Genomic DNA, 24,307 nt, shown 5'->3' with positions numbered 1-24,307 from the left:
TAAGTTCATAGCTAAGATCTGGAAACAGCCCAAGTGCCCATCCGTAGATGAGTGGATAAAAAAGCTGTGGTACATTTACACCATGGAATACTACGCAGCTGTAAAAAAGAAGGATCTCTTACCCTTTCAGACAGCATGGAGGGACCTGGAGAGTATTATGCTAAGTGAAATGAGCTAGACAGAGAAAGATAATATCACATGATCTCACTCATATGTGGAATCTAAAGAAAATAAACTGATGAACAAAATAGATCCAGAGACATGGAAGCATGAAACAGACTATGGAATCTCAGAGGAAAGGTGGGGGTGGGTGGGAAGAGATTAACCAAAGAACTTAAATGCATATCTGCATGGCCCATGGACACAGACAATAGTGTGGTGAGGGCCTGGGATGGGGGATGGGGCAGGCTAGAAAGAGTCAATGGGGAAAAAAAGGGGACATCTGTAACACTTCCAGCAATAAACAAACTTTTAAAAAAGTATGACATAAATATTTGTCTTCAAATTTTTGCTTTTAAGAAAAAGATCATACAATTTAAAAGAGGATGTAATTCTTTTCTCCCCCAAATAGTTTTACTAGAATCAGTCATATGCCTAATTATTGACATGGGAAATAAAAATGTTTTCACACCTTTGATCTTGCCCTGTGATTACTATTTGTCATGGATGTGTGGCTTTGTGTTCGAGAGATTTGATATTACATGCTCCAATTAAATGTCCCCATATCAAGTGTTTGCCACTCTTTGGGCTAGAATTCTGAAACATTTTAAGACATTCTTCATGACAACTTATGTCTATTCTCTCTGTGATCTAAATAGCCACTATTGGTTACCTTAATGGATCAATTAAATATCCATGAAGATGAGTAAAAAGAAGTTACCACCCCTTTATTATTGACCTGGCCCATTTCTAAATAAGCAGAATAACATTCAAAGTTCATTTTGATTAAAAACTGGGAAAACATGGCAGCCATATTTTCTGTGTCACTATCACTGTCAAGAAGAAAATCAAGGTCCTAACAGGTTATTCCTAGATTGCGTTAAGTCTTAAGAGACTAATGTACGCTTAATCACACCCAATTTACTTTCTAGGTTAACTAATAAAAGGTGATAACTTTTCTTGAAAATTGTAAGTAAATCTGCACATACACGATTTTGAGAATAATTTAATAGGTTAACTTGAACATACAACTACATTCTAATGTGATTATATTAAATGCAAACGGATCCTTACAAAACCAAAATAACCCACAGGCCATGAGGTCAGTTTCACTTTTTCCTTTGTTTAAACAAATGTGCACCAGGATGGTTCAACAAGTAAGGCAAATGACATGAATATGAAAGCTGCAGTTTGTAATATACCACATCTAGAACCCAGAGAAGGTGAATTAGACTAAAGTGGTAGTCATTCTAATTAAACAATCAGGACGACTTGGTTTGCAGCATGGAAACTGTCGATCTAGGTTTCTTTTCTCTTAATGATCAGAGGTCCCACATTATCTCCAGTCTCTTCGTTGTGTTTTGTGTGAGCTCCATCGCAGAACGGGAACTGGGAAGAGAAAGAGAATGTAAAATATCTAATCACAAAGTCAATATTATGTTTGGCAGAGTGGGGGTGACCTTCAAATCACATATATATTATGGTAACTGAATATAAAATAGCATTCCCATTTGTGACATTTGAGTATGGATTTTGAAAACCCTTCCATGTTTATATACTAGTTACAATTTCTTTTTGTGTGAACTGGCTATATCCATTGCCTATTTATGTTTAAGAGCCTAAGTTCACTTATTTAAGATCAATTTGCATATGATTGAAAGGTATAACAATCTAGGATGCAACCTCTAATAATACTGAAGCAACAAGAGCTAGAACAGCATTTTGCAAAGTGTACTTTATAGAACGTTGTGATTGTGGATAGAGTTAAAAGTGCCCATAGTCTAGTCAGTTTGGAAGAGTTTGGGGTAAAATAGAGTTTTTTATAGCAGGACCTTTGTAAAGTAATAATGTATATTGTGAATCAAAATAGCTTTGTATGTGGGTTGTGTTTGTTTGTAAGTTTTTAAAACACAGAATAAAACCATATCAGAATATATTGCAGCACTAAATTCTTTGGAGCATACTCTGGGAAACACTTAATTTTTTTTTTGTCCTTTTCCCTCCACTGGACATCAAAATATCAGCTATATCTAAAATGTGAAATCATGAGCCTGGCCAGCTTGGCTCAGTGGTTGAGCATCGACCTATGAACCAGGAGGTCATGGTGCGATTCCCGGTCAAGACACATGCCTATGTTGCAGGCGCAATCCCCAGTGTGGGGCATGAAGGAGGCAGCCAATCGATGATTCTGTCTCATCATCATTTCTCTCTCTCTCTCCCTCTACCTTCCTCTGTGAAGTCAATAAAAATCTATTTAAAAATGAAAAATAAAATGTGAAATCATGAAACGAAATGTGAATCTGCCATATTTCTAGAAAAAGAAGTCTCCATTAAGGATGTTAAAAAGAGAAATGAAAGGAAATGTATAATGCTAAAAAGGCCTATTTGTATGAAAATGGGAAAATTAAGGGCATGAAAAACTAAGCAAAATAAAAAGGTTTAGGGAAAAAATTGTACCAAGTTGATCAACAGATAATAACTGATTAAAATAAGCTTAAAATTGGGCTAGTTTTCCTCTATATTATTACTTTTTTTAAAAAAAAATACTTTTCTAATGATTTCAGAGAGGAAGGGGGAGAGAGATAGAAACATGTATGATGAGAATCATTGATTGGTTGCCTCCCGAATGCTCCCTACTGGGGGTGGAGCTTGCAACCCAGGCATGTGCCCTGACCAGAAAATGAACCATGACCTTCTGGTTCATAGTTCAATGCTCAACCACTGAGCCATGCTGGCCGAGCCATATTATTCTTCGTTATTAAACCTTTCCTATTTATCCTTTAGCTAACTTTATTTAAACTTTACCTATTTATTCTTCCTCATAAACATGAAAAAAATTTTTTTTGCCAAATCCTATTTTATTCCTCTTGCAGTTTTCATTCTCAAGTCTCATGTATATTCTGACAAGATTATTTGTCTTATAGGTTCTTTGGTTATTATAATTAGGTATATTTTCATACATGACCTCTCTCTGTGTGTGTATGTATCATTGGTTTTTGCAAATATATCCTTCCTACTGTTAAATAATAAAAATAAGGATTCAACAGTGTTTTAGTTGTCTCCTCAGGATTTTACACTTAGAAGGCTCAATTATCACTAGATTATTTTGTTTCTCTCCTTCTATATTTATAGCTTCACTTCTCCTTCATGTCAAACAATGATAGCTAGCACCTGTTTCATTTAATCTAGAGTTTCATGTTTAGTATAAGGTACACTATTGCATGAAAGGAAATTTAGAAGAGTACAGTAACAAGAGTCTTGGCCTTACGAGTAAAATCGTCTGATTACTCACAGGGAAGGGAAATATAATTTCAAATACCTGAAACTAGACAATGATGGTATATAATCTTAAACGCTGATATTAGAAGTGTCTATTCAAAAATTAAAATAATATTTGGTTGATGTTAAAGAAATTCAATTTTAATTTTACTATCTGTATATAATTCTGAGGCAGTAAATTAGTTAAAAATTACAGAAAACCTCAAGGTTTTCAGAGTACCTTCTATATCCAGGTATAAGTTCCATCTTGGGGCAATATAAATGTAATATATATGAAGCTTGCATTATTTCTTTTTTTAGGTCAATAAGATATGGTACACAATTTATGCATATTAAAAACAAGTCTTTTAAACAAAAACATGAACCCAAGCTTGCAGGTTTTTTGGGCTAGATGAGGAAAGAGGCCATAAAAAAAAAATCAAACTAAAATGTATTCTACAGCAAATAACAGCATTTCAAAGTGGCATATGTTTGATAAACAAACACATGATTTTACAGTGAGAATGAAAGTTTACATTGTAAAAGACTCCATTTTTATAAATAGCTCACATAAAACATGTCACTGTAGAGTTTTATGCACATAGATTATAAAACACTAGTGACCCGGTCCACAGATTCGGATTCGTGCACATTGAAAGGAAATTAATTAGAAGGTGGCTGGCAGGGCAGGACTGGGCCAGATATGCCCTGGAGCCAATCTCCCACAGTCCCTCCCCAGCTGGCTGCACCTGGGGTGGTGCTGCGGCTTGAAAGGCATCTGCTCGAAAGGAATCTGCGGAGTGAGCGGGGTCCCTCAGGCAGGTGGGTCCCTTGGCCTGGCCTGTGGGGATCGGGCTGAAACTGTCACTCCGACATCCCCCGTGGGGTCCCGGAGTGCAAGAGGGCACTCTGCAAAGTTGCTGTCATACAGGGTGTGGAATGTAAACCAGATTCGGGGCCAACAGTGCCCCAGCAAAAACATAAGCCACAGCTGAAGGTGGAATTGCTACATCAGTAAGCCCAACGAGGAATTGGGCTCCCTCCTCTCTGGTTTTGGGGTGCATCACCCGAGAACTGCTGCTGCCAAGTCACGGCAGCTCAGCAACTCATGCGTTGTGTGTCTGCCCCCTGGTGGTCAGTGCATGTAATAGTGACCGGTAGGATGGAGGGGAGGGATACTTAGCATATTAGCCTTTTATATATATAGGTATTTCTGGAGAACAAAATATCAGTTAAAAAAAAGCCTCAAATAACTTACTGATGTAGCATGCTTCAATTTTATTTATTTTTTAATCTCATTGTTAAAAATACTAGAAAATTAATTCATTTTCTCAAATTATTTTTCTCTCTATATAGAATCAAGAATAGGAGAGAAATCTATAGAGAAATAAAAAAAATCTTATAAAGATTAAGAAAGCCATGCATCAGAAATGAGAATATAGTCTGGCCGGAGTGGTTCAGTTGGTTGAGTGCTGGCCAACTGAAAGGTTGTCGGTTTGATTTTGGTCAGGGCATGTGTATACCTGGGTTGCAGTTCGATCCCTGGTTGGGGTTCCTATGGAAGGCAACCAATCCATGTTTTTCTCTCTCTTCGTTTCTCTAAGCATGTCCTCAGGTAAGGATTTTAAAAAAAGAGAGAGAATATGCTTTTTACAATAATCTATTTCTGCCTAAAAACTGAAATTTACATGTTTCACATGTTCTTAAAAGTAAACAAAAATAAATATTTCTTTAAAAAGCAGTGAGTAGTAGGTCCTATCCTATATAATAAAACCCTAATATGCAATTTGACCGAACAGTGGAATGACTGGTCGCTATGAACTGACTACCAGGGGGCAGATGCTCAACATAGGAGCTGCCCCCTGGTGATCAGTGTGCTCCCACAGGGGGAGTGCTGCTCAGCCAGAAGCCAGGCTCATGGTTGGCCAGTGCAGCAGAGGTGGTGGGAACCTTTGCAGCAGCGCTAAGGAGCAGTGAGCCGAGCAGTAGGGAGCAGCAAGCAGGTGGGCAGTAAGGAGCAAGGGGTCCTGGACTGTGAGAGGGCACAGGTCGGGCTGAGGGACCTCCCCAACCCCCAGTGCACGAATTTTGTGCACCGGCCTCTAGTTTGTTAATAAACTTTCATGCTTTTAAAGTGTATAATGCTTTTATGCCTTTAAAATGTAAACTAGGTATTAAAAACCATTTTGTTCAGAGGCACTGATATCTTTTAATACTATTTTCTATTAACACTTAACCACAGGAGTTATTGACTTAAATCAGAATCAACTCCCAAACTTCACGTGAAGGTTAAGTATTCCCATCATATTTATGCATTAGGGACTTCTTATTTTAAGTTATGAACAACTAAACATTTTCTTTTCAACCAAAAGTCAAAATGAGCTATTTCAAAATAAGATTAGCAATTTCTTAGGATTGTTTTGTACATTTCAACAGAATATATTTATTGAAATTACTTCGTGATCCTTAATCGTATATAATAAAGAGCTAATATGCTCATTAGACCGCACGGCAGAACGACCTTCCAGAATGACCAGTGGGTGGGGACGCAAGGCATCCGGGGCTGTGAGGGCTGAGCCCCTTGCATGAATTTCGTGCATCGGGCCTCTAGTATAGTATAAATGAATGAATGGTAATTATTGGGCATTAAAATTCAAAAAGTAAATTACATAGCAATGCTTTTCAGAAAGTGTCTTATTTTATTTTTAACTTTTTTATTCAAGAGAAAGAAAATAAGGGATATGCTTTCAAACATAATCTAGGTATAGTAGTTTTTTAAAAAAATGTATTTTTATTGGTTTCAGAGAGGAAGGGAGAGGGAGAGTGAGAGATAGAAACATCAATGATGAGAGAGAATCATTGATGGGCTGCATCCTGCACTCCCCCTACTGGGGATCAAGCCCACTAATCTGGGCATGTGCCCTTGACTGGAATCGAACCCTGGGCCCTTGGGTCTGCAGGCCGACGCTCTATCCACTGAGCCAAACCAGCCAGAGCAGGTATAGTCGTTTTTTGTTTTTTTAATTATTTATTTATTTATTTTTAATATATTTTATTGATATTTCACAGAGAGGAAGGGAGAGGGATAGAGAGCTAGAAACATCATCGATGAGAGAGAAACATCGATCAGCTGCCTCCTGCACACCTCCCACTGAGAATGTGCCCGCAACCAAGGTACATGCCCTTGACCGGAATTGAACCCGGGACCTTTCAGTCCACAGGCCGACGCTCTATCCACTGAGCCAAACCGGTTTCGGCGGTATAGTCGTTTTTGCATTAAATAATAATATAATGAAAACATGAAAATTTTATTAAGCCTCTTTCATTTATAATTTTGAAATTTGTTAAACTTGTCAAGCAAAGAGCTGGTTATAAAAACACAAATGGTATATTTAATTCAGTTCATATAGTATCAATACTTAAAATTAAAACTAAAAAAGATAAAATATTTGATGAAAAAAGGTTAGGTCATAGTTGATTCTGAAGTTCGTTCTAAGATACTAGTCTTTGTTCATTAATATATCATGGTGAAAAGCTTGTGAATTAAATTGGCAGGTTTTCCTGTATGTCCAGAAAATATCCTATTATGCTTGTTAAACCAATTAAAAATCCATTCATCTCAGATATCTTTAAAACGAGGTTGGATAGAGTATGGAGAAGAGATTGAAAGAAATATTTAAAAGAAAAAGAAAACACACTTGGAAAGCTAACATTATCACGGTCTTCATAAAAAACCTAAGATTTGTTTATTCTTAAGGGCCCCATATCTCAAGTTATGATGTTTCTGTTTTTTTTTTTTAAATATTTTATTGATTTTTTACAGAGAGGAAGGGAGAGGGATAGAGAGTTAGAAACATCGATGAAAGAGAAACATCGATCAGCTGCCTCCTGCACACCCCCCACTGGAGATGTGCCCGCAACCAAGGTACATGCCTTTGACCGGAATCGAACCCGGGACCCTTCAGTCCGCAGGCCAACACTCTATCCACTGAGCCAAACCGGTTTCGGCAGATGTTTCTGTTTTTAGGGTGATTCAAAATGGAAATAAATACATACTCCTCTTTGAATTATCTCTTCAATCTGCAACTAAAGAAAATTTTATCTTCCTTCTCCAACCTTTGTATTTTTATTGACAGTTTGGGTTATATTCCCCAAGGAAGTTGCCTGGGGCCATTCTGACTTATTACCATAAATCACTCAGAGAAACAGGTTTGCTTTGGTTGAAAGTAAATAAAAGCAGTGAGATCTTTGAAACTTCCTGAAAGTATATGACATTTTACACCATTTTTCTGTACATCCTTTGGTAAACGTAAGATAGTAGATGTAATAGGAAAACATATAAACACAAATTAAGATTTTACAACACTGTCCTTATGTGGATTAACCAACATTCAGAAAATATCCTATTATGTTTGTTAAATATTGTTTCTATGAAAAAATGGACTCAGCGCAACCCACTTCCAAACCATTAATAGATTGAGACTTTCTATAACACACTCACCTCCAAAAACAAAAACAAGACCACCACTCACCCAAAACCCCAACTCAACCCCTGAAGCTGTAAATAAAAAGAAAATGGTCCTGCATAGTATATCGTCGCATTTCATTTCAATTTCAGTTGGCTTGAAGGACATGATTCTGTTCTTTCCTCCCTGCATCTTTTCCTCCAGCCATCATGAGGCGCTCTCTCTCTCTCTCCCCCCTCCCTCCTCCTTTCCCCCACTGGAACTAGTAACCTGACAGGGATAAGCTGCAAGGAAGGGCCTTGTGTGATTTTACAGTGTTCATTGCAGTTGGTGGGGCGCCTAGTACAAACTTCCCTGGTCCATGACCAACTCATCCTGTCATTGCGAGTCTTCTAGCAGTGAGCATCCCAATAGCTTTTAATTGCGCAACCCCTGCCCACACAGTGTGGCGAGAGAGAGAGAGAGAGAGAGAGAGAGAGAGAGAGAGAGAGAGAGAGAGAGAGAGAGAGAGAGAAAAGAGAGAGAGAGAGAGATCCTTGCCCATTGGTTGGAAGGATGTTCTTTTCTTCCCTTTCTCTTCCTTCTTTTGTATCTGGAGTTAAGTTCAGGCTGAATTTGAGCTCTTTGAAATCCTGGAGGTGGAGCCAGGGTTAAGGGTTGAGAGACCCCAGGCTATAGATAAGGGTCAAGATAACTAAGGACAGGAAAAAAAAGGATGGCTGCTTTTTTAACTTTGGCTTTTCAATTGAAATTGCTTTCTGAGGTTCTGAACAGAACCATTTTCTAGATAAATGAGAGCCTAACTCATCCACTTGGGACACCTGGCACTTTCTAATAGTCCTAGAGAAGGCTGACAGTGCCCGAGGTGCTGTCTCCGTCTGGCTGGCCAAGAAAGACATAGTTCACCATGAATCTTTCTTGGTGAAGAAAGAGCCTCAGGAATGACTTAATAGGGACTCTCCCTTCCCTTTGAGGGGTGGCTGCTCTCTCCCAGGCCTCTTAAAGGATCCAGGCTTTGGGAACATGAAAAGCAGGGCTGCAGGTCACTAGCCCAACAATTGGAACCTCAAGATCATTGGGGACCTCAATTTGAGGAATTTACCCAAGTTTATAGGTATTGCAGGAAAACCTGATAGCAACTAGGTGGCTCAGCTTCTTTGTCCTGAGGGACTAATTAAAGCTCAATCATGAAATTCCAGCAAAGCAGATTTTAAAGAGCCTATATAGCCCTGCAGGTATGGCTCAGTGGTTGAGCTTTGACCCATGAATCAGGAGGTCAGGGTTCGATTCCCAGTCAGAGCACATGCCTGGGTTGTGGGCTCAATCCCTAGTAGGGGGCGTATAGAAGGCTGCCCATCAATGATTGTCTATCATCATTTAGGTTTCTCTCTCTCCCTCTTCCTTCTTCCCAGAAATCAATTAAAAAAAACCAAACAACCATTAAAAAAAAGAGCCTAGCCCTAGCTGGTTTGGCTCAGTGGCTAGAGCGTTGGGTTCAATCCCTGGTAAGAGGCGTGCAGGAGGCAGCCGATCAATGATTGTCTTTCATCACTGATGTTTCTATCTCTCCCTCCCTCTCTGAAATCAATAAAAATATATTTAATAAATAAAAATTTAAAAAAGAGCCTATATAATCAATTGCTATTCTTATTGTGTTTATGCAAATAACCAGGCCAAATTGAAACTAAACTTAATGTAGTAAATAAATTGGTCTTAATTTGGCTCATTAATAAAAATGAGGGTGATTTTAGGGGGAAAATTTGTTTCAGCAGACTCTGTAATACACAGTTGTGAATATTAGTCTCTAATTCAATTAATTGTTTTTAAAGTTTCATTTTTCATCTATGAATTGAACTAAATCCTAAATTTATCTTGTTTTCTTAAATATTTAGCGACAACTCTCTAAATTAATGCTTCATTTTCTCCCATCCTTTGACTTGGAATCAGTGAGTACTAAAACACTTTTCTCTCTGCCTACAACAATACAACTCAGCAAATGATGTAACTAACCTACCTGAGGTGAGTGGGGGTGGGGTGGAGTGGGAATCTATGACTTACGTTGCATACTCTTCTCTCTTACATCAAGGTTCCCTCATCTTGTTTGGAAAGTAAGACTATCTTCCTTTTTAAGGCTGAGTTTCACATCTGGGCTTAGTCTCATTTCCTTCCACCCTCTTTCAAGACACCACTGTCTGAAATAGCATCTTCCCCTGTAATCACTTTAATCATTTCCTCTCTATTGGCTCCTTTCCTTCTCACTGTACATATGGAGAGCCCTTTGGTGTAATATTATGAAACAGGCCAGTTTCTGAAACAGCAGAGGGCATACCAATTCTGGGGGGAAGAGGGAGAAAGAAGTGTGTTAAAAAATGAATTTCTACACGTTACGAAGAGATCTGATTTATTAGCTCTGGGAAAACCGCTCGTTACATACATACAACAAACAAGCGATTGTATTTAGGATTATTTTAAAGTTTATATTACATATAACGTTTTTGGGAATAGGTAAAAAAGGCATTTAAGTTTTATTATAAAACAATTGGGTTGTATAAGTAAAAAAAATACTGAATGTAAAAAATTACTGAATGTAACACCTATCTAATTCAAGGCATTAATTACAAGTCTGTGCATTGACTTATAAAAATGTGTGACTTGGCACCTGTATGACAACCTTAGGAACCTCAAGAATGTGGGGAGCTTCCAAAGATGCCTGAAGAAGAAGACCATCCATTAACTTGAGTAATACTCAAAATGAACTCCTAATTCACTTTGGGAATAAAAAGTATCCAAGATTCAGTGAAAATTCCAAAGTGACAAATCCTAGATGCAAAGAGGATCATTAATGGAATAAAAGGTAAACACACAAAAAATACTGAAAATAAAATGACTGGTCTGGCATTCCTTTCCTTAAAGTCCAGCTATGGGAAATGGTAATCCCTTGTTTAACCATCTGAAAATTCTAAATTGTATGATGCAAGAATAATCCTGGAATGTTATGTTGAACTATAAAGTCTAATAAACATTCAAATCACCACCTTCTATTTGTGATTCGTCCTGAAATACTTGAAATCTTAGTCCATGAAAGAATATATTTGCTTTATTGACGATTTACCTTCTGGGAAAGCCCAACCAAGGTAAACACACTTTACTTGACCTCAAAGCTAAGGTTTAGAGTCCACTAAAGCTGTCATCTCATTTCTTTTTCTTTCCATTTACTCATATTTACTGAAGATTTGACTTTAGCATTCTTTATTAGTAAGTCATACTTTAAACCACTTGGACACAGCTTCTATTCTATTCTGTTGAAATGACACCAAAAGGTCAATTGACTACGTCTATTCACCTGGTTGACTTTTCCCACATGCTGACAACCAAATCTTTGAAACTGTCCCCCTTTCCACTGTGAAGCCGAAATATTCTTAGTTTTCTTCTTAACTCTGGCCCGTTTAATCTCCTTTGTTGGCTCTTATTCCTCTTCCCAAAATGCAGAAAATTCCCTAAGAGTTCACAGTAAGCCCTTGATTTTTATCTGTATCCAGGATTTGTTGGTTGCATTCCTATGCTTGACTCATCAGTTTTGCTGATCTCTATCTCTAACCCTGATGTCTCAATTTTAGTCCCACATTTCAGATTGTCTGCTGTACATTTCCATTCAAACATCACCTTAAGTTCACTCTTTGAAATAAAACTCCTTATTACTGTCCTAGGAAACCAGCTGTTCACCCTGAATTCCTTATTTCTGTTAATGGCACCATCTCTACAAACTCAAAGGCTTAGATACTTCAGTGAGCGTCAGTTGATCTCCCCCAATCTTTGACAAAAATCATCATTGCATTTGGCTGATCCATCCCTCCAAATGTTTCATGTATCTATCTGTTTATTGTTTTCCAGTCCCATAGCTAGCACCCTGGTATAAGTCTTTTAACTTTATGTCTGAAATCCCTGACAAGGAGCTCCCCCAAGTCTGGAGGCACAAACTCCTCACACTGGTACACTCAAGACACTCTTCAATTTGGACTTATTTCTGGGGGCAGACAGTGCAAGGACAAGACTAGATTCTTCATTGATCCCACCTTCGCTCATATGAGTTCTTTCCAGAAGATTTTGATAACGTTTCCAATACTTGCTGGTCTATTCAAATGCCACCAATATTTCTGGGCAATTTAACTTCCATATATATATCACTATACCTTCCCAGAAAATTCTAGCCCACAGTGTAACTCTTCTTTTTATTTAAAGCCCTTGTACTGTATCCACTATACACATCTATGATACCTGCTGTTTTACTACTTTTGCCATGCATGTATATAGAGTAGACATTAAATGAACTATTTAAAATCACTGACTAAAGAGCTATTACAACTCTGACTTAGAAATTCCCTCATTTCTACAGGTATTACTTTCTATATTTTGATGAGCAATAAAAGAATGAAACTTATTATAGGCATAATTTTTAAAAACAAACCAGGTATAGTCTATAGATTATTATTGATAATTATTTTCTAGCAACCCCACTAGTACTTTTGAACAATCCCACATTCCAAATGAATAGTGTTCTTTTTTAAAAAAATATATTTTATTGATTTTTTGCAGAGAGGAAGGGAGAGGGAGAGAGTTAGAAACACCGATGAGAGAGAAACATCAATTAGCTGCCTCCTGCACACTCCCTACTGGGGATGTGCCCACAACCAAGGTACATGCCCTTGACCAGAATTGAACCTGGGACCCTTGAGTCCGAAGGCCGAGGCTCTATCCACTGAGCCAAAGCGATTAGGGCTGAATAGTGTTCTTAAGATACAACTTGCAATAGCACTACTAATTTTTGGTTCCTATTCCATATGTTCACTAAGCATTTTTAGACACTATGACATAATCTAAGCATTATATCACTGGATTATGCAACATCAATTCTATTGGGAGAAGGGAGTTAGTGGAATATGCTTCCCAGTGCCTACTATGTGATATGTTGATTTGTGATAATGGCTCTCCGGTACAGGAAGAGGTCCCTCACATAATGTGCCTTCAGAAAGTCAGTCAGTGTATGAAGCTTTTCAAGGTGACCTTAGAAGAGTAATTTACCACCTTTAGATCAGTAGCTGTCATCACTATCTAAAAGCTGCAGGTATCACAGATGATACTTCCAAATGGAACCTGATGAAATGCAATTCTCACAAAAGAAAGTAAGATTTAAAAAAATACAATGTTAGACATTTAACTATAGGAGCTGCAGCTTAAAGAAAGTTTAGGATACAGGGTCAATATGTTTACCAGATAAAAAAATTTCAAGGCTAATTTTCCCAAACTTTCTTTTGAAATTTCTAAAACTTTTCTTAGAATCCAGGAGTTTGAAAACTCAAGAAAACATTTTACCTCTTCTGTTTCTGTGTTTAGGTTGCATACATCCTTTTATGGGATAGCAGAGGCTAAGATCCACTTGAGGAGAAAATCTTTACGAGTAAATAAAGAGATTTCTTTCTCTTCTTTGGCTAAGAATATGGTTACATTCACCTGAACTCAGTAAGAATATGATGTAATTTTACTTTATAGTGGTTATACTTTTTATTTTAAACCATTCTTTTGTGTGTGTGTGGTTTTTTGTTTTTTTTTTTACTGATTTCAGAGAGAGTGAGGGAGAGGGAGAAAGGAATAGAAACATCAATAATGAGAGAGAATCATTAATGGGCTGCCTCCTGCACGCCCCCTACTGGGGGTCAAGCCCGAAACCCAGGCATATGCCCTGACTGGGAATTGAACCGTGACCTCCTGGTTCTTTGGTTGATGCTCAACTATTGAGCCAAACCATCAGGGCAGTGGTTATACATTTTAGTAACTATATTCCTGAAGAGTGTAAGAAAAACAGAGAAGAACAGGATCGATCAAAAAATTTTTGCAAAGGACTGGCTATCTTAACATTATCTGGTGATACCAGTTTGATAGAATAGTTTAAAAAGAAGTATTTCATTAAAGATGGTACTTATATAAAGGACTTATTTCCTCACCTTTTTGGACCTCCAACAACGGCAGTACACAGCTTTATCTCCCAAATCCTCCATGTCAAAAGCATGTACGACCTTGGGGTCATCTTTCTGAATGTGTAGGTTAACCATAGTTTTGTTGCGATGATCTTTAACATAAAATTTTTTGTAAGCTAGATAACCAATTGCAGCTGTCCCAGCAGCAATGGTAACTGCTGCGATCCATTCAACTAGAGCAGGAAAGAAAAACAGGAATAATTATCAAAATTATTGATAAATACGTATAAAATATGCACTTATAATCTAATATAATGTTCAGGAAATCCAATTTTTGAGCAGTAAGCATCCCAATAATCAAAGTTGGTTTTTAATATTAACTTTATGGTCAGAACACACTGATGTAAGACTTTGTTAAAACTTTCCCCAGCTCATAGCAATGATAGCTAAATTACGATAGAAGAGGGAAATTAAAAAATCATTTTACAGATGGAGAAAAGCAAGGCTTACTAATATTTTTAAAGAGTTCTTAAAAATATTTAAAATAACATGTGAGTCCATAGATACCAATTGCTCTAAAAAATACATACAAAACCACCCTTAATAGTAAACATTCAAAGGAATAAATCCGACATGATTCTGGGCTTCAAAGTCATTAAAAAGTTGTTTTTTTTAAATTTCAAAGTGCCGTCTCATTAAAATAAAAATCAGAATGGACTAATTTCATATTAAACATGAGTAATATAATTACAGTTACATTCTCATTTAATAAATTCCGATTTTTCATTATCCATCAGTGGATGATTATCTAAATTCCCTACAAACTTCATTTTAAATTTAATGACATTTTGGGGTTGGGGAGCTGGGTGATAAAGGCGAAGTGATTAAAAAGTACAAATTGGTAGTTACAAAATAGTCACAGGGATATAAAGCACAGGAGAGGGAATAGAGTCAATAATACCGTTATAACTATGTATGGTGCCAGGTGAGAACTAGAGTTATCATGGGATCACTTTGTAAATTATATAATTGTCTAACCACTAAGCTGTACACCTGAAACTAATATAAAATAATATGGAGTGTCAACTGTAATTGAAAAAATAAGAAAAATAAGTTTAATGACATTTTTCTACTCAGTTATTCGCTTGACTAACAGGCCATCTATTTATTTTTTCTACATAGCTTTCTTTTTCAAGGAGCCCTTAGACGCCCAAGCACTTAACTACCCCATGTCCAGAGACAGTTGGAGAGAAGAAAGTTCTGCATAGTCTGGTTAGCCTCAGCCTCAGAGGACAGTTGTCTATTCCCAGCACGGAGTGGGCTGCAGGAAAAAGTTGAACAGGGGTCAGGATAAACACACTGGACTGCTTCTCAGCACTTCCTGAGTCAGATCTTCATAAGTGTTTGAAATAAGTTCCCAGACTATCAAATAAAGCCCTAGAGAGATAAGTATAAAAAAAACACATTCCAAGGCCAAATAAAAACATATGATGAATAATTAACTGTATGGCTTAATTTGCACTATTTATGTCTTATTGCATTAATGTGATTAACCACCGTACCCACCAGTGCCTTACATAAAATTGGAACTAATTCTTACAAAACTCTATGGAAAAGAATAACCATTCTCATACTTAGTTTCTTTTATCTTGGTCTTCTCTTAGCTATTTAATAATCTAGTTTTTAACCTATGTTTCTAATTAGCATGTTCCTCCTATTCTATTTTCAACTGCAGTATTTTTCTGTACAAAGTAATTTAGTTTGTTTTCCTTCCCCCAACATTTCCATTCCTCCTTGCTATAATCCCATAAAATAAACATTAATGTTATGTTCTTCCCAGGTGCTGCATGACTAAGAAAACAAATTAATAAGTCATTTGAGAGCTTCAAACCCTTGGCCTCACTAAAGGATGTTTTTTAACTGAACATTTTGTGTAGATTTGACTTGAATTTTATTTATTTATTTATTAAAATATATTTTTATTGATTTCAGAGAGGAAGGAAGAAGGAGAGAGTATAGACATCAATGATGAGAGAGAATCATTGATTGGCTGCCTCCTGCATGCCCCCCACTGGGGACTGAGCCTGCAACCCAGGCATGGGCCCTTGACCAGAATTGAACCCCGGACCCTTCAGTCTGCAGGCTGACACTCTATCCACTGAGCCAAACCAGCTAGGGCTAAGATCCAATTCTTAAAGATATTTCAGTTGACAATTTCCTGACATTATTTCTGTATCTTCTGGTTTATTTTTATTTTTTAAATACATTTTTATTGATTTCAGAGAGGAAGGGAGAGGGAGAGAGAAACATCAATGATGAGAGAGAATCATTAACCGGCTGCCTCATGCACGTCCCAAGCCCACAACCCCGGCAAGTACCTTGAAGTCAATGCTTAACTATTGTGCCACACCGGCCCGGCTGTCTCTTCTGGTTTATGTTCACTTCCATTTTTCTATAGGCATCTCTCAAGGTACAGTAGTCCTATAGTTAGATCAAATCCCAGTTTATCCAACCTTCCTTAACAATGCTATCTATCTACACAAATAGCATAAGCCAATATAAAGAACAAAATACAGATACATTCCTAAATAATTCCTACCTGTCTTACTCTTCCCTTGGCCTGTTACTGTATAATCTCTGGTTTTATCTGTTAGAATTATTCAGAGATAGAGAAAATATGAACATGTTCCCAAATCCTACACCATTATTTATAACCCATTCCTCTGATTTTCTCCAGTGTGGGGATTATTTTGCTTTAATTTACACAGAAATCTCACCCCGCTTCTTTTCCTTTAGTCCCTTTCTGCCCCAAACTGTTCACTCCAGCCCAGCGTCAACTGCCACAGAATCAAAATGTTCCTTTCATCTCAGGAGAGGGGGAGGGGAGCTGAGTTTAAATCTTTCCCTCCCTAGGTCTCCCCCAGATTGGTAGACTGTACCTGGTAATGTTTCTCTCAAGGCCTGGCATACAGGTGGTATTCAATATAAATTGTGTAAGAAGAAATAATAGATTGCTAATTTGATTTTACGGCTCCATCTGCCCATCAGACCATCACATTGCTCTTACACCAAATAACTTATCTTTGGCCTCATCTTAATCTCTTGTTTCACAGTTTGAAATTTAAATATTTCCTGAGATTAAAAATAAAAACATTTATTATGAAATGTTTCAGACATACACAGAGAATATTCTAATGAACTCTCACTTACTCAGCTCCAAGAAATATCAGCTCACCACCAATGTTGTTTCCTCTATCTCACAAATCTAGGTATTTGTTTATAATGCATAGGAGCTTCTTTTTTATTGTCAGATCTGTACATTATTTCTCAAAAAACCAAACCCTTAAACAGTTACTTTAAATGACTCAATGAGTTTATTGAACCCAAATGAATTAGTTTTAGTAAAATAAACAAGGATATAAAAGTTAGAGAATAAGAATTTATGAAACTTAGTTTTGGTTACACACATTGTAGCAGTCAAGGTTTGGGATGAATAATAAAACACAAGGTAGATAGATGAACACCTATTTTGTAATCTGAAGATAAAGCAAAGTATGAAAAGAAAGTGATTTGAGGGGACAGATTAAGGAAGGCCTTTTAAAATATAGGCCTTCCCAAAAAATGTATATACACACTTTGAATAATTATAAAGGCAGTGTTTATTAAAATCCATTTCATTTTCAAAATTGAGTTATCAGCTGTTAAAGTGTGTATACATTTAATACCCTGTATTTGGTTAAGTTGGTTCTTTTTTCTTTTTAAAAATGAGGGTGAATTATGAGTTGCTTTGGGCTAAAGAGAAGAAAACCTGAGTGACAGGACTTAGATCAATAAGTATCATTAGTGAGGCAAGAGTTTAAGGAAGCAGGAGAAAATGGCAACTGGAAGAGGGGAAGGGATTACAGATGAGAGCTGATTCAATGAGTTTGAAGGTATCAAGGAGCAAAATGTTTAGCAAACTTCCTAAAAGTCGTCTATCAGGTATGAGGAGTCATTAGTGACTCCTTGGTAGTAAAAGCCATTTAATGATAGAAACTATAATAAACTACAATAAAATATGAGATGAAATTAAAAGTAAGTTTGGTATGAGCATGTCACTTATACCCCAATAAGGAAAAAAAAAGTGTGGTATAATAGACCAATGGTCAAGAGCCATTTCAATGACTGGGATCTTTGGATATCAATTCCAGTCACTCATCCTCATTACTTCTCCCAGATTCATGTCCTGGCCTGATGCACATCACTTTTACTTATAACCCACTCATTATTTTCTTCTGAATATAAGCAAGAATTTTGTATGCACACACACATACATATACTTATATCGTGGTTACCATTGTCAAATACTATTCTATGCCCTTTATAATTATTAACTTATTTTTTTAAATATATCTTGATTGATTTTTTTACAGAGAGGAAGGGAGAGGGAAAGAGAGTTAGAAACATCAATTAGAGAGAAACATCGATCAGCTGCCTCCTGCACACCCCCTACTGGGGATGTGCCCGCAACCAAGGTACATGCCCTTGAGCAGAATTGAACCTGGGACCCTTCAGTCCGCAGGCCAACGCTCTATCCACTGAGCCAAACCAGTTAGGGCTAATTATTAACTTATTTAACTAAGAAGAGACATGGTCATCTTCCCCCAAATCAAATGATCTAAAATGATTTTCAATCTGTAAAAACTAATAGGTTTGGTTTAAAACTTGAGAGAACAATTTGAGCTCTAATCATTACAAGGTGGATTCCCAAGACAATCTGTCCCTACTTTGCCACACAACTATATCTGAGAAAGAAGGTGCTGGTAGAAAAGATTTACAAAGGCTTTGGGCCTTTTCTCAGAATCCTCACAACCGTTATGTTTTTATTTGTTTTATTTAGTTAGTTCTTATTTCAGAGAGGAAGGGAGAGGGGAGAGAGAGAGAAACATCAATGATGAGAGAGAATCATTGATCGGCTTCCTCCTGCACGCGCGCCCCCCCCCCCACCCCCCGCCCCACCACTGGGGATCAAGCCCACAACCCAGGCATGTGTCCTTGACCGGAATCAAATCGGGGACAGTCAGTCCACAGCTACTTCTTATAACAACTGTACTTCAAGTTTAAGTTAATAACCCTCTTCACCAAGCATTTTCCTACCCCTTAGAAAATTGCAAACAATGGGAAAGTCACTTTTAGATTCCCCTACGGTTAGATGAAAAAAACAATACAAAAAAACAAATCTGTCTTAATTGCAAGAAAGATTAGCCTGTGTAGGTAGTATTAAGAAGCACTAGGGTTCACCTCTTTCACATTTCAATAGTATGCTACCAAACCAGAGTTTAAAGCCGGTTTATACAAAATGACTCCACATTTTAAGGACATATTTTGGAATCTTTCCACCCATTATCACACAAATGCAAACTGTCTTCCTAAAAAATTACCAGTGGCTCAAGTCACATGAGTATCTTATTTTACACAAGTCTTATTCCTGAGAAAATACAAGTTTGGTTTTTTAAAAAACACAAACAAAAATCAATCCCTACTTTAAATGCACTGAAGTGCCTCTATTTGAGACTCAAGATGAGTATCCTTTGAAATAATTTTTGCAAATAATCACCTACTATATACCTCATTAGTAACTTAAAGATGTCATGGATCGTCACCCTCACTCTAACAGTAACTTTGGCAACAGAAGTATAATTCTCCAATGTATAGAATCTATTACAAAATTAGGGCTCAAATTAGTAGGAATCTTTTACAGATTCTGGCATTCTAGGTAGTCAATATTTACTGAATAAATCAATTGGGCTAGTTTTAATTAACTTCTGGACAATCTCTTTACCTTTACTTAACTACTGTTACAGGTAACCAAACCTTGAGGTGTGGCATTTTATACTGGGCAGAGAGATCACATGTATCGTATAGCTGGTGCACAGTATATATTAATAGTTATAACACCACCAAGAACTGTTATGAAATTATGTTCACATTAACTAACTTCTAGAAAGTCTCTTAATTTTAATTGGACCTTCTGTGAAGTGACACTTCCAAACGCTAGGTACTAGCACAAGGGAAGCAAGGCTGAAAAAAAAAAAAAAAAAGGCTCCGTGAGCTCGGTTTTCAATCTTCTCTCCTGGACTATAGCCAGGAAGCGCCAGATGCCAGAGGCATCATGAAAAACTGGGAAAACTTAAGATCTCGGATTGGGTTTCTTCCCTTTAAAAATATGTGCAAAACTAAGATGTGATTAGTCATGCATCCCTTCAGGGTTGCAGGCAATACACGTTCAAACTCCACGGTGATTTAAACGTGAGAAGGGGGAAACAGGTTTTTGTGTTGTTTTTTATCTCCTTTTTTCCAAGCCTATTACTTCAGAACAGAGGGGGCTCAACAGAAAAGCTAGCGGCGGGTTTTAGGGTTTGGCTAGTTAGCGGAAACCTGATCCAGACCTGGGTAGATAGAAGTCTGCATGGTCCCCAAGCCAATATATGCCCGGGGATACCGCCAATCCATACCACTTTCCCCGTTCAGCCCAGGGAGCCTGTAGGTCGGCCAAGAGCTTGCCCTTGTGCATCTCAAGGTTACCAGACCGGCGGACGCCCTGAGCAGCGATAACAGCCAGGAGAGGTGCTGACGAAGCTGCACTGGTGCGCAGGCCGCCAGCCTCACCCGCTCCCAGGCCCCACTTCACCTCGTACGTTGGAAGTCAGGCTCATGGCGCCGTCGCTTGCAAGGCGTGTGCACAGGACACTGAACCCAAACCGGCTAGCGCGGACAGACCGAGTCAAGGTGCGAAAGGCGTCCTAAGGGCACCGATTCCGGGCAGCTACCGCGCAGGCGCCGCGGCAGTCCGTATGCACGTGCGTATTCTCCACCCAGGCTGATGCTGAGCATGCGCAGAGCTTTGTCCGGAACCTCCAGGAAGTCCACAGTCCGGTTTTGACAGCTGCTGGAGGAGGGAGGAGAAAGAAAGCTAGAGAGGTAGCAACTGAGTTTGCGCAAACTTGCGGGGCGGGGTCCTGGAGCCCAGTGGCAGGGCCTTGGGAATAGGGAATCCAGCCCAGATTTTACGTCTCTCCCAGTGTGTGGGTTTCTCCAGGCACTGGACAGGTGTTATGAAGACATTTGCCATAATCAGATATCTAAGATCTTACCTAAAAATTTCTTGTCTAGACCGTGTACCTGCAAGGCCAGGTCCACCTTTCTTGTAAAATGCCAGTGGCAGACACAGAAATCAAGTGTTGAGTCTCATTCCAGAATCTCTCCTTGCTCCCCGGTGCACATCCCTTCTGTCTTCTACCCAGCAATTAGTCAGCTGTTGAGGACCTTGGAACGTGTGCTAAGGGGTCAAGTGGGAGAGAGAGAAAAGGCTCATTTTAAAAAAATGTGCTTGAAAATTTTTCAGTACAACTTGGGGAGAAAAAATAATTAAGATTATTCTCTGCCATCTACAGTCTGAAATCTGTGTCAGTTCCATTTTTCAAAAAAATGTTTTATAAGAGCCGTTTAGGGGCACCAAATTGGTGAGAGGGGCTAGGATTAACTTGAAGGGTGTTTTGAAGGTGCGTCTTCTAAGGCGCTGCCTGTCTTGACTGTATCGTTTCTGTGTGGGGTGGGAGTTGCAGGAAGTTGATGCAGTTAAGGGGTGGCCTCCCAAGCCACCCTGGGCACTGCAGCTGCCGCCTAACTCTCCAAACACGGGACAGACGGCTCCTCGCCACTGGAAGCCCCCGGCGCCTCGGAGCCAATCCCGGGAAGCGCTGAAACGCGCCCTGAATGAATGAAAGCGCCCCAGCACGGATGGCCTCTGAACGCCGACCCGGGGGTGGCGAGTGAAGGACCGCGAGTGTGCGCGCCCCAGCCAGGTCGCGGTGGGCTCGCCAGTGCCGCCCGCCCGGGGGGTCCCGTCGGCGGCCTTTGGGCATGCTCAGTGGCGGCGGCGGCCGCGGATCTCGCAGTCGGAGGCTCGCGGCGGCGAAGCAGGCGGCGCTGACGCGCGCGCCGCAGCCGAGGGGACTGGAGGACGGCGGAGGGGCGGGGACGCGGGAGGTGGGGCCGGTTTCGCCGTCAGGCCCCAGGGAGCGCGGGGCGCCGCCGCCGCCGCCGCTCCTCCGCTGGGTTCCGTCTCCGGGGCTGGCGTCCGCGGCGGCAGAGCAGAGGGAGCCGGGAGCCGCGCTCCGCCGGCAGTTGGGAGGGCAGCGCCCGCGCCTCCGCGGCGTCATGGGCCCCCTCCCCGGGCCTCAGCGGGCACCCGCCGCGGGAACCCCAGGGCCTCCTCGCGGCCGAGCCTGAGCGACCCCCGGTTCTTCTGCGCCCTCTCCCTCCACCCTATTTTTTTCCCTCTGCCCTCGCCGCCGCTACCGCTTCAGCTTACCGTTATGGCAACGGAGCCACCATCCCCCCTTCGGCTCGAGGCGCCCGGCCCCCCAGATATGCGGACCCCACCGGCGAGCGAGGCGGACTCCGAGAGCACCCCGAAACCGGCGGGCGGCACGCTCCGCTTCCTCAACGGCTGCGTGCCCCTCTCGCATCAGGTGGCCGGGCACATGTACGGGAAGGACAAAGTGGGTAAGTGGGGGTGGCGCGGGGCTCCGGGAGCCCGGGACCGGCGGGGGCAGCCTGGCGCCCGCGGCCGGGCGGGACGCCCCCCTGGTCCTCGCGCGGGCCTCTTCCGCTCTTCCCCGGAGCCTCGCGACCCGTGCCGCAGGGTCTCGAAAAGTGGGGCGATCCCAGGGCGTGGGGCGGCAGGCTTGCAGCTGGAGGTGGCCGGGGGGTGGGGGGGGGGGAGAGGAGTGCCTGGCCTCCTCCCCAGGGAGGGTGGGTGTTGATTGGAGGCGGCGTTGTTAGTGAAAATAAGGAACTTTAATTTGACTGGATGGGGAAGTCAATTCTCCCCTGAGCACGAGGTCTGTTTATTATAAGCGGGTAGCGATTGCAAAAGGGAAGGAATGAAATGCAGATGATGCTAATCTAGTGCTTTTTCAGTGCATAGCTGGCGGGTAGGGGAAAACATAGGGCAGTGTGTGTGTGTGTGTGTGTGTGTGTGTGTGTGTGTGTGTGTGAGAGAGAGAGAGAGAGAGAGGGAGAGAGAGAGCGAGAGCGAGAGCGAGAGAGAAAGAGAGAGAGAAAGAGAGAGCGAGAGCGCTTGTCTTATCCGGGATCCCTCCCTGCCCCTGGGGAGGTTTTTCTGATATCTGGTGGATTTCTCCGGGAGGCTTGGTTCCAGGAGCAGAAACTCGGATTCTTGGTAGGAAACAACAGCCTGCTGCTGTGCTAGAATGGCCCCCAGGTCAGACCTTTACTGTATCATGGCATGTGGAATATCTCCCCCCCCCCCCCCCCCCGCTCTCAACGGTTAAAGCACAATACAGGGCCTATCTCCGTTTTTCCTATTGATGATTTAAAGTTCAGTTTAGGAACTCGAATTCAAGCTTACTCACACTGGTTTCCTGGGCCACAATTAATTGGGGCGTCTGATGGATGAGTGTGCGAGTAAAGCAGATCTTAGACCTGGAAGCCACTAGAGACAACTTGGTTTATGCTGGTAAGATGATTTGGGTTTAGGCCGGGTAGGTAATAATGACATTTTTAGTCAAAATAACTGAGGCTGGTTAAGTCTGGTTAAGGGACAAGCCTAAAGTTACACAGCTGCTATGTGTTAGAAGGCAGAAACCAAGGGTCCTGCCTCAGGACGGTTTTTCCCACCGTGTATTGGGCTTGAAGATCAAGATTGTTGAAGATGGATGGGTACTCTTTTGAATGTAGGTCATTTCTCGCTGAGCGACACTTCCCACTACTTTTATCTTTACCTACTTTTCTTTTGTTGAAAGTTGGCATTAATGATAGTGTCATGTAGTTTGTGTGCCTTTCTCCCATTAAATTGCGAGTTCCTTGAGGTTGGAGACCAAATCTGTGTATCCTCACAGCCTGGTACATTGGGCTCAGTTAAACTCCGGAAGGGGAGTGCAAGTGAAAATTGCTCGTTCCTTTAGTACACCAGATAAGGAAGTATCATTCTCAGGGTGTGTAGTATAGATGTAAGGAAACAACGTTCTCAAGATGCTTAGCATATAGTCTCGTGTGTCACTTAAGGTAATGAGAATTTGAGAGTACTTAAGGAGTAAAGTATTGTTAGTAGATGTGTACCTATTGATTTATATTGATGAATTGTAATAATAATATTCCTAATACACTATTCTAGAGACCTGAATAAATCATTGTTTCCTAAGGGTACCTAGAGATCGATTTCTGTGTAAAGGAGAAGAGATAAACAAAAAACCCCAACATAAGCACAATCTTCCATGATTGTCACTTAAGACTAACCACTGCTTATCAAAGTATGTATGTAATAGTGAGCCTATTCAGAGAGTTATCTCTGACTCATTACAAATGCACCTTGAATGTGACTTAAAACTACATTGGGAACAGTGGCTGAAGAATTTGTCACCCAAATTACCTAATTAAGAAAGTAAT

The 24,307-nt window shown here is 40.2% G+C and overlaps 2 protein-coding genes across 5 annotated transcripts in view; one reads left to right on the top strand and one right to left on the bottom strand.

Annotated features, from left to right (window-relative positions):
* Window positions 1–1,147: 1,147 nt before the first annotated feature.
* CISD1 (CDGSH iron sulfur domain 1) lies at window positions 1,148–22,557 on the bottom strand. 3 transcript variants are annotated; one of them, XM_080687520.1, is made up of 5 exons: window positions 22,209–22,557; window positions 20,989–21,173; window positions 20,526–20,783; window positions 13,883–14,088; window positions 1,148–1,548 (listed from the first exon to the last, which is right to left on the bottom strand). In XM_080687520.1, exons 3-5 carry the CDS (start codon window positions 20,548–20,550, stop codon window positions 1,459–1,461), a joined length of 321 nt encoding a protein of 106 aa, XP_080543646.1. In that variant the 5' UTR covers window positions 20,551–20,783; window positions 20,989–21,173; window positions 22,209–22,557; the 3' UTR covers window positions 1,148–1,458. The 3 variants fall into 3 exon arrangements, with proteins under 3 accessions (XP_080543646.1, XP_080543647.1, XP_080543645.1); XM_080687521.1 differs by having other exon boundaries at window positions 20,526–20,780; window positions 22,209–22,342; XM_080687519.1 differs by lacking the exons at window positions 20,526–20,783; window positions 20,989–21,173; window positions 22,209–22,557 and adding an exon at window positions 15,082–15,201.
* IPMK (inositol polyphosphate multikinase) overlaps window positions 21,879–24,307 on the top strand; it is a 35,169-nt gene continuing 32,740 nt past the window's right edge. Inside the window, exon 1 of one of the 2 annotated variants that reach the window (XM_080687518.1) lies at window positions 21,879–22,402. In XM_080687518.1, the coding sequence (XP_080543644.1) occupies window positions 22,213–22,402 (190 nt within the window). In that variant the 5' untranslated portion in view covers window positions 21,879–22,212. The remainder of the gene's footprint in view (window positions 22,403–24,307) is intronic. The other variant, XM_080687517.1, reaches the window with a different exon arrangement.

Source organism: Plecotus auritus (genome assembly GCF_963455305.1).
Source record: "Plecotus auritus genome assembly, chromosome: 9".
Taxonomy (NCBI): Eukaryota; Metazoa; Chordata; class Mammalia; order Chiroptera; family Vespertilionidae; genus Plecotus; species Plecotus auritus.
Note: the sequence above shows the minus strand (reverse complement) of the source record. Positions and strands in the feature narration are given on the sequence as shown.

Bases quoted from the DNA above. Each gene is read 5' to 3' on its own strand.
- CISD1 (XM_080687519.1), bottom strand. From the start codon at position 15,121: ATGCAGAACTTTCTTCTCTCCAACTGTCTCTGGACATGGG. The intron at 14,089-15,081 runs GTAGTTAAGTGC...TTCCTGCTCTAG, and splicing joins CAACTGTCTCTGGACATGGG to TTGAATGGATCGCAGCAGTT. The intron at 1,549-13,882 runs GTGAGGAAATAA...TTCTCTTCCCAG, and splicing joins GTTGTTGGAGGTCCAAAAAG to TTCCCGTTCTGCGATGGAGC.